Source organism: Cheilinus undulatus, linkage group 20 (assembly GCF_018320785.1).
Source record: "Cheilinus undulatus linkage group 20, ASM1832078v1, whole genome shotgun sequence".
Classification (NCBI taxonomy): domain Eukaryota; kingdom Metazoa; phylum Chordata; class Actinopteri; order Labriformes; family Labridae; genus Cheilinus; species Cheilinus undulatus.
In genome coordinates this window covers 38,581,381-38,599,196 of record NC_054884.1, presented here as the reverse complement: position 1 = coordinate 38,599,196, position 17,816 = coordinate 38,581,381, and the positions used below count along the sequence as shown (strand labels likewise).

The following is a 17,816-nucleotide window of genomic DNA, read 5'->3' as shown; positions in this document are numbered from 1 at the left end:
AACAGCAAATACAGCTGCGACTGGCACTGCACGACCGGACGTTGTTAGTGACGTCATTAGACAGCGACCCGCGATATGTCAAATCAAGCTTGGATGCTAACTGAGTAGGTAAGCTCTGTAAGAAATGCTTTTTTTTTTAATAACTGAGCGTACAGCCGTTGAAATTTATGCATTTTCTGTTAGGGCTAAGTTTTATAAATTGTAAAATGACAGCGAACATTGGCTGTTAAGCTGTTTTCGTTTGGAATTTTACGGCTTTTGCCTTGGGTCTGTTGCTTTGTTTTGATTTGGATGTCGCATTAAATTTTTGTGGGTGTCTTTACGCTCAGCTAGACAAACCCGTTCACTGATAACTCGTTCTTTACCGGTTTAATTCAGAAGATGGATTTCGCAGAGTGTTACAAAGACACCGTGTCCAGTGTTGCTGCTGCAGCTCGCTCCGGTCGTTGGCGGACCGTGAGGAAGCTGATAAACAGAGGCTTCAATGCGGACTGTCGAGACAACCGAGGATGGAATGCCCTGCACGAGGCTGCGGCCGCTGGCAGCAGGTGGTGTGTGCGGGAAATACTGAGTGCTGCCAGCGGTAAGATACAGATACACACATGCGCTTCTTTCCTCATCTCTTACATCAGGGGTGTCAAACTCAAGGCCTGGGGGCCAAATCCGGCCCATGGAACAGTAAAATCCGGCCCGCAAGATTTTGTCAGATTTCTGCTATAACTGACCCATCAGCCTGAGATCTGCAGATTTCCTGAAGTATTAAAATGTAAACTTACCCTTGATGATTTAACATATCCTTGTCATAAAATCTGTAAAAGTAAGGAGTAAAATATTTAGATGAGAAGTCAGGTATTAATTTGTGTTTTTATTTCATATTTTAAATTTTGCATCTCAAGATTATGATGCAAACTTATGATTTTGACTTTTCATTTCATACTTTGACCTTTTCATCTCATAATTTGTAGTTTATGTCATATTTTATCTTTTAGGTTCACAATTTGTAAGTCATATTCATATGTTTTCCGGTCATTATTTAAATTCCGTATCATATTGTGATGTTTTAGCCTCACAATTTTAAATTTAAGTCATATTTTTTAATATTTTAAGTCATTATTTTGAAATTTAGCTCATGTTTTGACATTTTAAATTCATCATTTTTAATTTTTATATCATATTTTGACATTTTAGACTCACACTTTTATCTTTAAGTCATATTTTTTAAGTTTTTAAGTAGCTTAATTATTTTGAATTTTGTGTCATATTTTATTTTTTAGATTCACAATTTTAAATTTTAAGTCATATTCTTATGTTTGCCAGTCAGTTTTTTAAATTCTATATCATATTGTGACGTTTTAGACTCCAAATTTTTAATTTAAGTCATATTTGTTTACCTTTGAAGTCATTGTTTTGAATTTTAGCTCATGTTTTGACATTTTAAAGTCATCATTTTTAGTTTTTATATCATATTTTGACATTTTAGACTCACTATTTTAAATTTAAGTCAAATTTCTTAACTTTATAAGTCATTATTTTGGATTTCAGCTCATATTTTGATGTTTTCAACTCCCAGCTTTGGCTTTTTAATTTTCACAGTTTAAAAATTTAAGTCATATTTTGACCTTTCAAACATATGCTTTCAACTTTCTACTCATACGTTTGTTCTTTTAAACAATATTTTTCTATTTTTAATTTCGTGTTCTGACCTTTGAAACTAATAAGTTGGACTTTTTATCTCAGATTTTGAGCCTTTAAACTTATCATTTTTACTTTTTTGGATTTCCAAAAAATGGTTTAGCATCAGTGCTGTTTTTTTCATGTTTTATTACTGGTGAAAATGAGGTTGACTGTTTAAGGTTGTGTTGACCCTGGCAGGCTCTCAGGTTAGACCTAAGACTCACAATTAGGACTGATTTAGACTTTTTATTTTGTTCTTTGAGCATTTCAACTCATAATTTTAACTTCTCGTATAATATTTTGAGCTTTAAGATTCATAATTCAGTTTTTTAAGTCATATTTTGACCTTTTTAACCAATTATTTTGTATTTTATCACATATTTTCTACTCCAGACTTTGACTTCTTTATCCTATAGTTTGACCTTTAAGACTCACAATCTAAAAATTTTAATCATATTTTGACTTTTAATTTTATGATTACAAATTTTATTTCATGTTTTGACCTTTTAAACTCATGATTTTGACTTCCTTCTATTATATTTGCCTTTAAAAGGCATGATTTTTTATTTCAATGTGATGTTTTGACCTTTTTGAACCAATAAATTTACTTTTCTCAGACTGTGAGCCTTTAAACTTATCTTTTTTTATCTTTTTAAATGTCAAAATCATTTATCAGCAGTGATAAGTTTTTTCATATTTTATGACTGGTGAGTGAGGTTGACAGTTTCTGTTTGAAAAGGTGACCCTGTTAGGCCCTCAGGTTAGTCCTGAATCCAGAATCCGGGCCCTGCTGTGATTGAGATAGACACCTCTGTCTTACATGCTCATCAAAATATCTTCAAATCAAACATGCATTTCAGGAACTTTTCATTGTCCTTCTTTTGTTTTTTTTTTTTGTTTTTTATTCTAAGCAGCAGGCTCCTCCCACGCCTGCCGCTCCTTTGTGAACTGTTCGACACATGAAGGGGAATCTGCATGTTACCTGGCAGCACTTCATGGACACCTGTCGGTTGTTCAGCTCCTTCTTAAAGCACATGCTGACATAAACCAGCTAACAAATGACCTGTCATGTCCCTTGTATGCAGGTATGACACTTTCACTCTCACACTTTGGTGTCAATGAGTGTCCTATCTCTTGACCTTTTTTTTTTAAATATGAAAAGCTCTTTGAACCTTTATTTTCTATTTGTAAGATCATCCATTATACATCTCTGCTAATACTGTCTTTGTAAGTACTATACTAAATTTTTGCACATTAACAAGGCCTTACTACACTGTAAAACAAAATTAGTTGAGCTTTAAAAATAATATGGAAACTCGCTGCCTCAAAAATAACAAGAAACTACACTTGACTTTTGTGAGTTAAAAAAAAAACTTGTTTGTTTTTAGTTAGCACTACTTGTTCTAAATGAACCATTTAAGTATTCAATACTAGTTTAAAATCAATTATTTCAAGTGCTCAAATCTGAGATCCAAATGTTAATTTAAGTTTGCAGAACTTAGGCTAAATCATCGACTTTGAGTGTGCAATACTTAATATTTTTAGTGCACTGTAAACACCGATAAGTTCATAGCACTCAGTATATCATAAGCAACTGCTTACCTTGATGAGTTCAGTAGTACTCACTGTAAAAGTTTATTTAAGTTATCATTTCACCTAAAGTGGACTAACTGTGCAACCATTTGCAACAATGGCTGTTAGTGACCCACTGAACCTGTAGTTGATATTTCATTAATGTCAGTGTGCCATCCAACATTCATTGACATTGTCATTAACATTCCCCCTATAGGCAGGACCTCTTTAATTGAGCCAGCAACTTCACTCATGGTGCATTTTATGTATTTATTTTATTTAACCTTTACCTCAACTTGGAAAAACTTTGCAGATTTGTCATAACTCAAATAATTTGAGTGACAACAAATATACTTAAATTGTTTGAGTACTGTTCACTTAAAAGTGAAATGAGTTCTATAAGCTCATAAAAATAGAGTTGAAATAGCTGTTTGGGATTTTTAAGTAAACACAACTTAATTTGTTTAAACCAAGTAAACTTAAGTAAACTGAGCCCCTTTGCTGTTATGGCCAAAAAGTACAAGTAACTTGTTTATAATAAGAATTTAGTAAAATACTAGCAGGTTGTAAATGTTAAATGGACTTATGCCTCTATAGCTCTTTTCTTGTCATCTCACTACTCAAAGCGCTTTAAGGTCACACCTACACATTCACACCCTTTCACTCCAAGTTCACATGTGCCTGATGGCAGAGGTTACTATGGAGGATTGGCCATAAATTTGAGCTAATCCCATTTAAACATATCCATACACATTAACATGTCACCGATGAAGCAGCAGGAGCAAATTGGGGTTAAATGTCTTTCCCAAGGACATATTGACATGTGACTGCAGGAGCTAGGGATCACTACCCTGCGATTGCAAGACAACTGACTCTACCTACTGATACTGATACACATTTGCACCAGTTGATGTCATCTTAAAGTACACAATTTTGCTTTACTAGTAAGGTCTAGAAAGCTGTATTAGTAAGACAAAATTCCTGTCTACTCGTGCTACCAGTAAGCTCAAAAACAGCCTAGTAGTAGTAAAAGTAGACAATGTTGGTCCTACTAGTAGAACTTATAGGTAATTTACTACTAGTGGACTGTTTTAGAGCTCTCTAGTAGTAATAATCTGCATTTTTAGCACAACTAGTACGACTAGTAGGAAGACTAAGAACAGTCTACTAGTAGTAATAGTGGACATTTAAAGTATACTAGAAGTATAGTATACTAGTGTGCAAAAATAATAATAACTTTATTTATAGAGCACTTTTAAAAACAAGGGTTTACAAAGTGTTTTGGCATGGTTAGCAACAAGAACAAAGCAACTAACAAAGACAGAAACAACAGAACAATGACACCCAGAAATATCAGCAGAACCCAACAGTTCAAAAACCTGGACAGAAAACATGATCAAGATAATAAACTAATAGCATCAGAACCTGGATGTCATAGACACCAAGCAAACCATGATATCATACACATCATTAGCGTACAGGCATTGTAAGAGACCATACAAACTAGACATCAATGACAGTACAGCATAGACATCATAGGTACCATAAAACCAATAAAATCACAGGAATCCAGCTACACAGGAACCCAGCTACACAGGTTGAGACTGAGAGGACCAAAAGTAAGAGTGAGCAGTTAAAAGAGACATAAAGAGGTTTAAAAAAACAAGAGACATAAAAACATTAAAAGGAGGGTTAAAGCAATCAGACGTGATAAGAGAACTCAACTCAACTTTTTTTATTTGTATAGCACCTTTTATACATAAGACATGTAGTCCAAAGTGCTTTACAAGGAACAGGCAGACAGCAAAGATCAATTCAAGACAAAGAGAAGAAAGTATAGTAAGGAATAGAATAAGACAAAATGAAAAAGTAAAATCAATACAGTGGAGAGAGACAAAAAATAAATAAAAAGTCAATAAAATACAAAACCATAGATTACAAAAATGATAATACTAAGGTTAAAATATGAAAAACATTAGAAAATAAAAATTATCGCATGTTAAAAGCCGAATTAAGGGAAGCAGAACAAGAGCCAGTAAAAATGGTGAATTTACAATGAAAGAGGATAATCCATTTAAGATAAAGCTCTATGCAACTATTAAAACTGATATATTTAAGAGCAAAAGCAGAAAGAGAGCAAACAATAAAATGGAAAGAAGCATGATAAGGGTGGGGTAAAAAAAATTTAAATAAAATAAAAGAAGAAGAGTAAAAATAGAAATCAATCTGTTAAAAAAATTGAGTTCTAGTGGAGCCACACAATGGTTGATTTCACCAATATCAAATAAATGCTGGAAGGGCTTTCCAGGCATTTTTAGCTCTACTATGTAGCTCTACTTACTTTTTCCATCACTGTGTGCAGATCCTTTAAAAAAAATTACATCTTTTGATTAAAATTAAAAATGGGTTGATTTCAGTAATTCTATGTACAACATAATCTCCTATCATTGTTTCCAACAGCTGTAGACAGTGGGCACAAAGAGGTTGTAGAACTGCTGATCAGTAAAGGTGCAGAGGTAAACAGAACACACACAGCATCCTGCTGGACCTGCCTTCATCAAGCAGTTTTTAAGGTAAAAGCCAAACTCATAAAAACACAAAAATCTGTAAAGTGTATTCTAAATTCTAACACATATAATTTGATTCCTTAAGGGTCACAGTGATATTGTGCGGATGCTTGTGAGGGTATGTAACCTTGAGGCACAAGATGATTACAAGATTACTCCTCTCTTTGTGGCTGCACAGTACGGACAGCAGGAATGCCTAAAAATCCTTGTGAATGCTGGTAAAAAGCCATTTTACATAAATCCACTTATGTTTTCCCACACTTTTGTTCACATTAAATAAAGTAGTATATGTGACGAGATTGTTTTATGTTGTTTTTTAATTTAAGGTGCCAATGTGAATGCCCAAGCAGCTGATCTTGCAACACCACTCCTGATTGCCTCTCAAGAAGGGAAGGAGGCGTGTTTGGAGATTCTGTTGGACCATGGGGCAGATCCTAACAAAGTCTGCAGTCAAGAGTGGCCCCAATTTCCTATTCATGCTGCCGCTGAGTTTGGCCATATAGGGTATTGACAAACAGCTTGTGTTTCAACGATGCACTCTCGAGCAGTCAGTTCATGGACATTCAGCATAGAGATTTAATAGTCCTGTTGATCAGTTAGGGTCCAAATCTTGGCAATTTAGCACAAAGTATTTAAATTCTATATTGTGTGTTCAAAATGTGCATGGTGACCCCTCTCTGGTGCTCTGTGAATAATCATCATCTTATCATCTTGGTCCAGAGTTGCATACAAATAAGCAACCGTGACTCGAGACAGGAACAAAACATTGCACAATGGCACAGGGCCGGTGCATCATCATCATGCTCCACATTGATAGTCTGATGGGCATTTACCCTGAACACTACAGATAAAAGTGTTAAACTCCCTGCTGCTGAGTCCTGACAAAAGCCAGGAAGGACATTTGAGACTTCTTTGTCTGCTGCATTCCTACATTCTGGTACAGAGATTGCTGAGGCTCCATCTCTGACTTCCTCCCAGGCATTCTTGGGCAAGGCAGGGGTGCGTCTTACCTCCTCCTCTCTTCAGTACCTGTGTGGACTGGATAATGGGGTGGGTAACAGGGGCAGCAAACTGGGGAGTGTCATACTCAGCTCTGCTGCTCATCCCACAAATGCATGTTCCTTACAAATGTGGCTCCATTTAAAAGGGAAATAAACAGGCTTTCCGATGGTATAAGATCTATTACCAAGAAGTATTATTGCTAAAAAGAAATAATCTACCAAACACAAATTTCCTTACTTTTTGTGCTAAGTTAGGATTCTTTATGGCATATTACCTGAATACCAGCTATTAAGTTATTGGGAACAATCCACCTTAACTGTCGACTAATCATTTCAATAGTCTGTGACTAGTTGATCAAAATAATCGTTGGTTGCATCTCTATTCCATAGAGCTCAGCAGTTACTGCACACTTTTTCCACAGACGTTAACTTCACTCATAGCAGCCTGCAATGGAAATTTGCTGCTCCACCAATCATAAAACTTGCAAAGACACTCTAGGATTTTCAGTAAAGTGCTGTTGTCTTAACCTTGCAAAGCAAATAGATACGCCTGTTTCCTTGTTTTTCACTGGTGAATCCATCTTGCAAAGCTCCCGTCTGAACCGTTTGGGCCTGGTTAGAAAGTGACAAGACCAATCGGCGATGAGGGGCAGTACTTTCAGGCATGGCAGGGTCGTGACGTAAACAAGCAGCAGCAAGAGGGGGTACAATTATGGCAGAAGAGCTTAGCGTGGACCCTTCTAAACAAGTTTTATCAGAACTTGACTACAATTCTTCGTCAAAAGAAGAACAAAGAAAAGCAGTGAGTTGTTTTCTTTTCAACAACGACAAAAGTCGAGTACTTACATGTCTATAGTCGCCATGTTTCGCGTTATTCCCCGTAGCTGCGCACACGCAGCTCGAAAGCTGCTACATCACGTGTTTTGTTGCTCTGATTGGCCTGTAGAGATGTGACAGACAGAATGTTCACCCAATCACACTCCAAGTTTTTTTCAAAGCCTCTGCCTTTTCTCAAACGTTTCCTATTGAAGCTTTCCTAGACGGATGTGTGAAACAAATCCATCTGGTGTGTCAGGTTACTGTTGTCTGAGATCACAGATAAACCATGTCTTTCTTAAAGCAAGGTTGATAATAATGCTGGCCTGTTGTTACTCTTTAAATCAATCTTGTTTAGCTAAATTTACAACTGATCACTGATTAGTAACTGATTGAAACACTTTGTACATCTCTTATTAGTTGCTGTTTGTAAATGTTACTACATGTTTTCTCTGTCTCTTTCATTTTGATCTAGTGTTCTCGAGAGGCTGATAGCCGTCACAGACCGTGCGTGTGATCGCGGTGAAGGCATGGTGAGCCCACTGTACGTCGCCATCAACAAGAATCAGAGCAGGAGTATTGAGATTCTCTTGAGGGCAGGTTACAGCCCAGATGGTCAGGACTGCTATGAAATCCTGCGTTTTGGTTCGCCTCTCTCCTATGCCATTTTTAATTGTACCAGCATACACCACACGTGAGTTGGAAAGCAGATTTGAACTCCTTACGCAGTCAAAAAACTATGAAACGTCAGATTGATTTGCTCCTGATTTTGGTTTAAATGTCTTTCAGTCAATCTGTGAGGGCACTCATAGCTGGAGGAGCGATTCTGAGAGAGGCAGACTGGAATCGTGCTTTGACGGACTTACCAGAGTTGTTTGATCTGATACTTGGGTACAGACAGATCCCTCAACTGGGGCCTTTCACAAAGGACTGTCCTGAACTGCAGCATCAAGGCAAAACTGTGCTGAAGGTGCAGGAACTCAGAGACCTGCTCTGTACGGCACTAAACCAAATTTGTTATTCTGCCTGGTGGCTTCCTCTCCTCTTGAAGGCAGGCCTGGAACCGTCTTTGCTGCTCCATCCACTCATGTAAGTCAGTTCTTGTACTCCTGAATACTAAGGTTTAAATCTCAATTACATGATCTTAAATCCAAGAATTCTGACTTTTCTCTCAATTTATTAGAATTCTGAGATTTGACTGATCTCAGAGTTTGAAAAAAAAGTCTAAACTTTTTAAAGTTTTCTGTCAGAATTCTGTCTTCAGTCTCAATAGATTAAGGTCTCTCATTCTGACTTTTCACTCTTTCTTTAACTTTTATAGTGTTGTTTTTTATTATTATATTTTAATCTTTCATTATTTCTAGGCTGGAGGAGACATACAGCTCGGTGTTGAATTACCTGCTAGAGTTTGTAAACTGGTCCACTCTGTCTCCTCATTTGAAAAACATTCTGGATCAAAGACAGGCAGAGAAGACTTGGGATCCATTACCAGTTTTTGGTACAGAGATAAAATATCATTGACTAATTTGCTTTAGCGGATGTGACAATGACAACAGAGATGAAAATGTTGCTTTTTTTTCTTTCCTCTCTCTAGACTCCATCCCCTCTCTTTCCCATATCTGTCGGCTGAAAATTCGATCACTGTTGGGGCCGCCTGCCTTGATGACGACCAATGTCGTCCAACAGCTCCCCGTGCCCTCTGTTCTTCATGACTTCCTACAATTCAAAGAAATCCCTGAACCTTTCCACAAACTCCGCCTACCTTCACCATATGACAACAGAGTGCAATACCACGAGACATACCAACACATACACCTTCTATGATCTAACCCAAGATGTTCCTGTTTTTGGGTTGAGGGGTTTCAAACTTATTCTGTTTTTAACAGCTTCTTGTTGAAGCTCTGTGCAATAAAGCAAATCTAAGAATGCATTAAAATGACTGCACTTCTGTTTGAAATGGAAATATTCAACAGGTCGAGCCTGTTAAAGGATAAGGATAAATGGTCTTTGTTAGAGACTGCTCATACATATTTACTACACCTAAGAATAGGCTTTTTATTTTTGGGCAATGGCACTGAACTTATCCAGCTTGACTCCAAGGTAAGGAGTAGTCAGCTCGATCTAAATTTGTCATTCTGGTTTATTTATTAAAGGGGAAGTGTGTAAAAATGGGACTATCAACATCTAACAGTCAATTATGGAGTGTGATGCTCATTTCTCTGGTGATAACTGTGGGAACCAGTGAAGTTTAAAAATCAATACATGCTTAACTGTTATTTGGTTCCTTCTATGGTGCCATAGAAACAGGCAAAATGCAAAAATCCAAGATGGCAGCTTCCTTGGAGGGGACCCTCCCTATGTATGAATAAAAGGCTTATTCTGAGTTAATTTGAAACATAAATTTAAAAAATGTGTTATCAGATGTCAACACTAATTTAGATCAATCTACTTATAAATGTTATGTTTCATTTCAACCAAGCGTGTTTTGGTAAATGCTAATAGGCTAAATATTACACACTGTACCTTTAAATAGGTTTCTAATTTCCACTGATTTCAGTATTCTTGTTTATTTTCATATATATTTAACTTGGGAGTTGGAGATTATTTTCACATCATTGGCAAGAAATATGGATCTAATTTCCCCACTGTTGGTGTTTTTATCAGGAATCACAGAGCTCTTCTGTTCTAAATACACCCTGTGTTGGTATGAATCTGACTCAGACTCTATCAGGTGGTTTGTGAATTTAATTATTCTCTTTATCTGAATTAGGAGAGGGAAGTGACCCAGTTCTGCTCTGCAGCTATGGTTTAGGGAGTTTCTGTGGACTCCTAAAATGTTAGAAAATTCTAGATGAACTTTTTCAATTGGTTTGAGTCCCAGAGCTCAGGCTTGAGTAATTTTCTCCAAACTTTGCTGCCATAAAGTAGGAAATGGCTCAATGACACTTTAAACATCTTTTAAAAAAAAGTCCTCAGTGGGGTGTTTTAATTTGAAAGAGACAATTTTGAAGATGTAATAAGCTCTACAATGATTTTTATGACCTTTTTTTTGCCAGTTTGCACCTTTGGCTGCAATCACATCACTGAGTCTGTGTGGATAGATTGATCGATCTCAATCGGGCAAATTTGGACACTAATGTTACTTCATTCTTCTTTCTTAAACTGCTCAAGCTCTGTCAGGTTGCACTGGGATCAGGCGTGAGCAGCCCTTTTAAGCCCAACCACAAATTCTCTATTGGATTGAGGTCTGGGCTTTGACTCGGCCTCTCCAGAACATTCCCCTTGTTGTCTTTAAACCATTTCTGTGTAGCTTTCTCTGTATGCTTCAGGTCATTGTCTTGGTGGAAAATAAACCTCCCAAGTCGTTCTCTTGCAGACTGAATAAGATTGTCCTCCAGAATTGTCCCATATGTTGCCAAATTCATTTTACCCTTACCTTTACACGCCTTCAGGGACAGCTGCTGAGAAGTATCCCCACAGCATGATGCTGCCACCACCATGCTCCCCAGTGGGGATGGTGTGTTTGGCATCTTGCTCCATTTTGGTCTCAACATACCAAAGAACTTTCTTCCTCTTGGCACTGTATTTAAGTGAATGCCAAAGAGTTTTCTGTGAACTTCAGAAGACTAAAGGTCAGCCATAGAAACCTGTTCATCAAATGCATGAGACAAACATGTTCAGACTTGCTCAGAATGTTCTAGATTCCCCTGTGTATGATCTGCATCAAACTAAGAACAAGTATAATGCAATAGCAATATTACATGAGCAATAATAACATTCATTGCAGGAAAAATTAATGGGAAAAGAAATAATCACACAAACAAAATAGGACTGCTAATTCTGAGGATAACTACACTTAAAATTTCTTAATTTGTCAACTTTTGACTTAGGTTTTAAAGGGAGTGAATACGTTTTCAATCGAAAGCTATCAAAGCTTAGAGAGGATTATCTGTTCAGTCAATTCGTTCTGTGTAGGTTTCATTTTAATTAAATTTATTAAAACTTGGAATCATGGGTAGTATTTAAAATACTGATTACTTTTTGTTTTTATATTTTCAAATTATTTCTTAAAGGTGCTTCCCTCGATCAAACTAAAAGGCAGTGTCATTAAAACAGTCTGCTTATGCAAAACAAATGCTCTCTGTGAAGTTTTGTATATGCATGTCTGTTGTGTTATGACAATAACAGCCATTTGGCCCAACTCTGATTGGTGCAGACGGCTGCCATTCACATCTAGCCCTTATCTGATTGGTCAACGTCACATTTTATGGGCTCTTTTATATTTGACAGCAGGAAGTGGCAGCGTCTAGAAAGAAGAGGCTCGTTTAGAGGATTTATTTGACTTGGAAAACATCTGTAATGTAAGGCTGCTCTATCAGAAGTTGATGAAAGATATGCCTTAATGTATTTCATACGTAAGTATTTTAAATAAACGCCTTTTCTCTGCGCAAAGGCGTATTTTCTAAAGGATAGTGGCGGTGTTGCTATGGCTTGCTAGCTTGTTTCCTCTGCGCGTTCACAGGTGTTGCCATACAGCGCGTTAGCTAAAGACAAACTAACGTCTCAGTTTTAGCTGTTATTTCTGAGATTAGGTTTCTCTGTAGGCATTTTCCAGTCACAGCTAGAAGAAAAGGCGACGTCTGCGGAATTTTAAAGCACAATTTTGACAGCATCCTGATAGCCTGTGTCTTCCATGCCAACAACCAACACAGCGGCAGGTCAGCGTTAGTTCACAGGCTGCCTTCAGCTAGCACGGGTAAAAGCTGGCTCTCATTCTGGTTTGACTGACATGCACTTGTATGTTTAACCCCAAACTGGTTTACTGATGTTAATACAAATGTCGACAGAGAAGCACAGCATCAAGTGAGAGTGATGTGAGCTGCTTTGAACCGTGGAGCATTTAAAGACTCTCATTCTAATAACTGTTATACCTTAATGACTCTTCTGAATCTAATTCGACTATGTATTGTATACATTCTAAGGTTGGGGGATTTACAGTCTAGTCATTCAATGATAACTGGATCTTTTGCATAAGTCTGTTTTATCTTGAGCCAGCATGACAGAAAGATGTGTGATGCAATAATATTGGGCAATGTTGTGATAAGAAGTGTGATAATATGACAGAGAAGTCCTGTCATCAAATTTCAATTGAATTTGATGCCACAGGCAGCAAAAAAGGGCCCTCACACCCCAGTGCAATGCATTTTGTGTATGAGGTTGTACTGCTCATCAACACTAGGTGGCAGTATGACTAAAGCCGATGATAATATATAGAAGCAATCAGAGCAGGACTGCTATTTTTATGCCTAAAAGAAGATGGGACATTTTATGTTAGATGTGTTAACCCTAATATAAAATGTCCTATCTGATCATGTATGTGTCACCAGATGTTCTTCTGCTTAATGACAGCTTTACTTTAGAGCTTTCAGGTAAACAGAAATGTGTCTGTTTCGATGGCCTCACCACTGCCAAACGGCTTATAGTCTGTTGATGGAAACGCCATAGTTTATTATCAGCGCAGAAATGGTTGTTGGCTTTTATTAATGTTGCTAAAATGGAATGCTAGGCAACAGAAATGCACCATGCCAAACCTGTTATTGTAACATGTTGGTTTGACACCATCAAGGTTTACATTGAACAGCTTCAGTACTTTTTTGGTTCATCTATGGCAGTGTTACTCAACCCTGCTCAACCAAAGAGCCAAATTGTTGAAAAATACTTTTGCAAGAGCCATCATCTAAGTGGTGTAAAGTGGCAAGAATGGGTAAAAGTGACCAAAAAAAGTTACAGGTGGCAAAAATGGGTGAAAAGGGGTGACAGTGGGGAGAAAAAGTGGGAAAATGGTTGAGAAGTGACAAAAAATGAGTTACAGGTGGCAAAAAATGGTCCAAAAGTGACACAAACGCATCTAAAAAAAAGAAGAGAAAAGTGACTAAAATGGGCAAAAAACAGTCAAGAGTGGCAAAAATGGGCAAAAACAGGAAACAAGTGGTATGTAATGGCAAAGGGTAGCTTAAATGTGCAAAATGTGGCAAAAATGGTAAAAAAAAAAAAAAAAAAAAAAAATTGGCAAAAAAGTGGTGAAAAGAACAGGCAAAAATGTTTGAAAAAAGGAAACAAGGTAGCTTATTTGGACGAAAAGTGGAAAAAATTGCAAAAAGGGCAAAATTGGGATAAAAGTGGCCAAAATGGGTGAAAGGTCAAAAAGAAGTTGCAAATATGGGCAAAAACCTGGAAAAAATGGGGGTATTTAATGGCATGAGGTAGCTTAAATTGGCAAAAAGTGGAAAAAATGTGGAAAAGGTGGCAAAAAGAAATTGCAAAATGGCAAAAAAAACCAAAAAAAAAAAACAGGACAAAAGGGTGTTTAATGGCAAAAGATAGCTTACATGGGTGAAAAATGGCAAGAAGTTTCCCCTTTTAAATGTTTTCTATGGGGAATAATATTTAAAATTAAGACATGAAAGAGCCACATGTGGCTTCAGATCCACACATTGAGTTTCACTTGTCTGTGGGGTAGTGGGGTAGGGTTTGATGGCATGAGAAAGACTTGGGACAGGAGGGGCAGTGGATGTAGGTGGGACATGGTGCATTTCATTTTACTTATTCATGCATACATTTGTGTTGATAATCGAGCAGTGAGACAATCCTTTCTTGGTTTTGCTTGCTGTTTCTTTTGGCTTGCTATCCATCTATCCTCTGTTGCTGCACATTTGTGCAAATAATCCCTCTCTACTGTGTATTGGTGCAATGGTGCTATCTAACGCACATCCAATCACCCTCACCATGAGCTTCTATGAGCAGACCCACACTAGAGACTTCCAGACATACCTGGATGCTACACATCATGGCACATTATGCTACCTCTCCATTCTCAGCAGGGCCAGCTGCAGCTGGCAAAGTGTTTCTCTTAAAGAACATCTTTTCCGCTCATCTCGGCTGCCAGGTAGCAGTTCTGTTTGAGAACAAAGAAGAAGAAATTAACCACCACCCTCCATGCCATGCAAGTGTAATACCACTGATCTGATCTTTCTTTCACTTACCCAGCGAGGCGGGGAAGGTGAACCCCGTTGCTCCTGGTGTCAAGCCCCTGGAACTGCAGTGGCTGGTGAGGAATTTGACAGCTGGCATGCTGCTGCCAGTTTGTGCGAGGGGCAGCTATTGAAGCAAGTCATATGATGCAACGCTACTGTGCCAGTGGGTTTGACTTTAGAATTATGTCAGCTTCCTGTCAAATGGTGAGGTATGGAAATGGTCCCATTGCCAGTGAGGAATGTAAGGGAACATCCTAGTAAATTGTGGATATTGTAATGTTTCTGAGACATTTCTGTCAAAATCCAAACTTGACAGATTAACAAAATGGCATCACTCTGTCACTGCATGAATAGGGGCTATGGCACTTGAGATGTTGCAAAGAAGTTTTAAAATGCAGTCAAACATTTAGAGGATGGTCTCAAGACAATTTTTTGTCTATAACCTAAAATATGTGTAAGAAAGTTCATGTATGAAGCTCTCACTCGGTCGCCAGTCTGATTTCTTGGGCACCCATATCCGTGTTATGGATTTATGTGAAATCACCACAATATAAAAAATCCCACCAAGAGACAGATTCTGGAAAGTTTAATGAATTTTGAGATATGTCAAGGCCTCTAAATTAGTGAATCTTTCACAAAAAGAACAATTTTAAAAATGAAGAATCCCTTTAGTTTCAGTAGGGCCAAAATGAAGTCTGGTGTTAACTATGATTAAAAGAAAATAACTTTTTTTTGTGTGGTCCAAATGAATGCATACAAGAGAACTCTATTCATATCAAAACAGATCCTTAATATGTAAGGGTCTCTGCATTGGAAAGTACACTCTGCACACTAAGGAAATGTTGAATAGAGGATCTAAATTATGAATAGCTGAACTAATGTGTTCCTCCTCCTATCACCCATGATTTGATTGCTTTACTCAGCATCCAGGGTGGAGTTTTCAATTTCCTATTGTTGTTCTATATCTTTCAGCTGAGGCCAGCATTACGGAGACAAATCGTCCAAACGTCATCCACATGAGGCATGCTGGAAGCATGCGGTCCACCCATAGAAGAGATGCTGGAGTGTGGCATCAAACAAGGAGTCTTCTCTACAAGAATCTGCTCATCAAATGGAGGACCAAGCAGCAGAGTCTTCAGGTATGAAGTATTCACTGTGAAATATAAATCTGGCCTGAGTGGAGGCTTGTTTAAACAGTAATATTCTGTTTGATTTAATTCGTGCTGTCAGTTGGTTGCTGTTTGAAAGTTGTCTGTAAGACCCTTTAACTTGTCATGTGGCAAAATCTGTAACGGTCGGGTTACAAAAAATGTTGATACCAGAGACAATATGTTGTTTTAATGAAGGAAAAGTAGCACAGCTTTAAAGAGGACATATTTTGCAAAAATCACTTTTTCATAACCTGACATGCCAGATGGATGTGTTTCACACATCATTTGTCGACTTTTGTCATTTTTGAAAAGAAAACAACTCACTGCTGTTCTTTGTTCTTCTTTTAATGAAGAAATGTCATCAAGTTCTGATAAAACTGACACTTTAGCAGCATCCACGCTAAGCTCTTCTGCCATAATAGCACCGGCCTCTTGCTGCTGCTTGTTCACATCACGACTCTGCCGCGCCTGAGAGTACTGCCCCTCGTCACTGATTGGTCCTGTCACTTTCTAACCGGGCCCAAACTGTTCAGATGGGAGCTTTGCAAGATGGATTCGCCAGTGAAAAACAAGGAAACAGGCGTATCCATCTGCTTTGCAAGGTCAACTTTTTCAGGCTTTTAACAAAAATATGTACCCCTGGCCTGCCCACAATCCTCTCAAATACCAGAAAAATCCATTTCCTTCCACCCTATCTTTCTCCACCTTTCAGAAAATGTGTGCTAAAACAAGTTCTCGGATTTTCCCCTCATGTTGTCACATTGGAGTAAGCAACTGCCCCCGGGTTTTGTTGGCCCTCCCCACTTGGAAGAAGTTCCACACTCTTCTCCTGATCTTCCTCTCGGCTGCCAGCTGAGATGCTGGATAGCTCAGTGGGTTACCCTGCTGACTTTTGTCTGGGAATCCCAGTCAGGTGGTAAACTTTGGATAAAAGTGTCTGTAACATTGTAACATCAGTAGTGCCACATCCATTTCCTGAGAGGGGTGTGGTCAGGGGTGGAGTCAGAGAGCTAATTACCATTTAAAGCCACAGACACAGAAACAGCTTGTTCTGAGAAGGGCTGAGACAGAGGAGTTTGTAGACATGCAAAAATCCTATACTGAAGTGTTTTTTCAGCAACAAACTGCACAGGCATGTTATGGGGACTTCTAACCCCGAATTTCCATATACAGCGTGCGCGCCGCGGAACGCCGGCGAATCAAACCGCGGAGCACTTCGCTCCCTCTCTAGTCTATCAGAGCATTTCCATAGCCGGCGCTTCAGACCGGCAGCGGCGCGTGCCTGGAGCGCCGCTCCGCTTCGTTTCAAATACGCTGCAGGTCTATTTCGGCGCCGGTCGCTGCCAAACTTCGTAAATTCACCATCGTTCAGAAAGCACCAACCATGGAAGTCACAAGAGTAGAACACCCGGTTCTTTCAAAATAAAACACAATGCACGGACTCTCGACCGCAAATCATCACTTTATCAACTTTACGTCTCATCCTGCAGCGAGAGCAAAGAGTCACCGAGAGGTCAATGGGTCACAGAGATACAATGGCACCTTTGACGAGGAAAAGTTAAGTTTTGGGGATATTTAGCCAAAGAATTTTGCATAAAACCACAGACCCTTGAAGCAAACATGAACCTTTTGACTTCCTAATGTACTCACTCAATGGAGGAAGCAATAATATCATGGACTTATACCGTAAAGGATGATAAATTAACCCCAAAAGGTAAAATAGTCCGCTGTTGACATGCTATTCCTGCGTGAACTTGCAGTTCTCCCGTGATCTCTTCCTGATGATCAGGGCTGTGCGCCGTGGCGCAGCGCTCTAGACTCACTTCCAGTGGGCAAAGTCGCTCGCCTTTCGGTCGGAGCAAACGCGCGGCGCGCACGCTGTATATGGAAATTCAGGGTAAGAACGATATAAACTTGTCTTAAAAGGGTTAAATATGTGACCTTTAAAACAACTTTACAAAAACATGAGAGGGGGAATGAATCCATTAAAAACTGTGAGTC

The 17,816-nt window shown here is 38.4% G+C and overlaps 2 protein-coding genes across 7 annotated transcripts in view; both read left to right on the top strand.

Annotated features, from left to right (window-relative positions):
- The first annotated feature begins 7 nt into the window (after positions 1 to 7).
- On the top strand, positions 8 to 9,560 carry asb3 (ankyrin repeat and SOCS box containing 3). 2 transcript variants are annotated; one of them, XM_041815715.1, is made up of 10 exons: positions 8 to 108; positions 379 to 583; positions 2,589 to 2,759; positions 5,707 to 5,819; positions 5,899 to 6,031; positions 6,140 to 6,317; positions 8,106 to 8,324; positions 8,420 to 8,719; positions 8,995 to 9,128; positions 9,225 to 9,560. In XM_041815715.1, the coding sequence occupies exons 2-10, from the start codon at positions 382 to 384 to the stop codon at positions 9,452 to 9,454; spliced, it is 1,680 nt and encodes a 559-aa protein (XP_041671649.1). In that variant the 5' UTR covers positions 8 to 108; positions 379 to 381; the 3' UTR covers positions 9,455 to 9,560. The 2 variants fall into 2 exon arrangements, with proteins under 2 accessions (XP_041671649.1, XP_041671650.1); XM_041815716.1 differs by having other exon boundaries at positions 65 to 104.
- Positions 9,561 to 11,911: 2,351 nt separating this feature from the next.
- The window catches only part of abca5 (ATP-binding cassette, sub-family A (ABC1), member 5), a 48,708-nt gene continuing 42,803 nt past the window's right edge, over positions 11,912 to 17,816 (top strand). Inside the window, exons 1-3 of one of the 5 annotated variants that reach the window (XM_041815191.1) lie at positions 11,912 to 12,045; positions 14,678 to 14,738; positions 15,637 to 15,803. In XM_041815191.1, coding sequence (XP_041671125.1) covers positions 15,681 to 15,803 — 123 coding nt within the window. In that variant the 5' untranslated portion in view covers positions 11,912 to 12,045; positions 14,678 to 14,738; positions 15,637 to 15,680. Of the gene's footprint in view, positions 12,046 to 12,094; positions 12,387 to 14,677; positions 14,739 to 15,636; positions 15,804 to 17,816 lie in introns of those variants that run through there. The other 4 variants (XM_041815189.1, XM_041815193.1, XM_041815188.1 and 1 more) reach the window with 4 other exon arrangements.

What these genes read in the sequence shown, in the direction of transcription:
- asb3 (XM_041815715.1), top strand. Translation starts at nt 382, where the DNA reads ATGGATTTCGCAGAGTGTTACAAAGACACCGTGTCCAGTGTTGCTGCT. An exon ending in GTCATGTCCCTTGTATGCAG is followed by an intron (nt 2,760 to 5,706) that starts GTATGACACTTT and finishes TGTTTCCAACAG; the next exon opens with CTGTAGACAGTGGGCACAAA. An exon ending in TTCATCAAGCAGTTTTTAAG is followed by an intron (nt 5,820 to 5,898) that starts GTAAAAGCCAAA and finishes TGATTCCTTAAG; the next exon opens with GGTCACAGTGATATTGTGCG.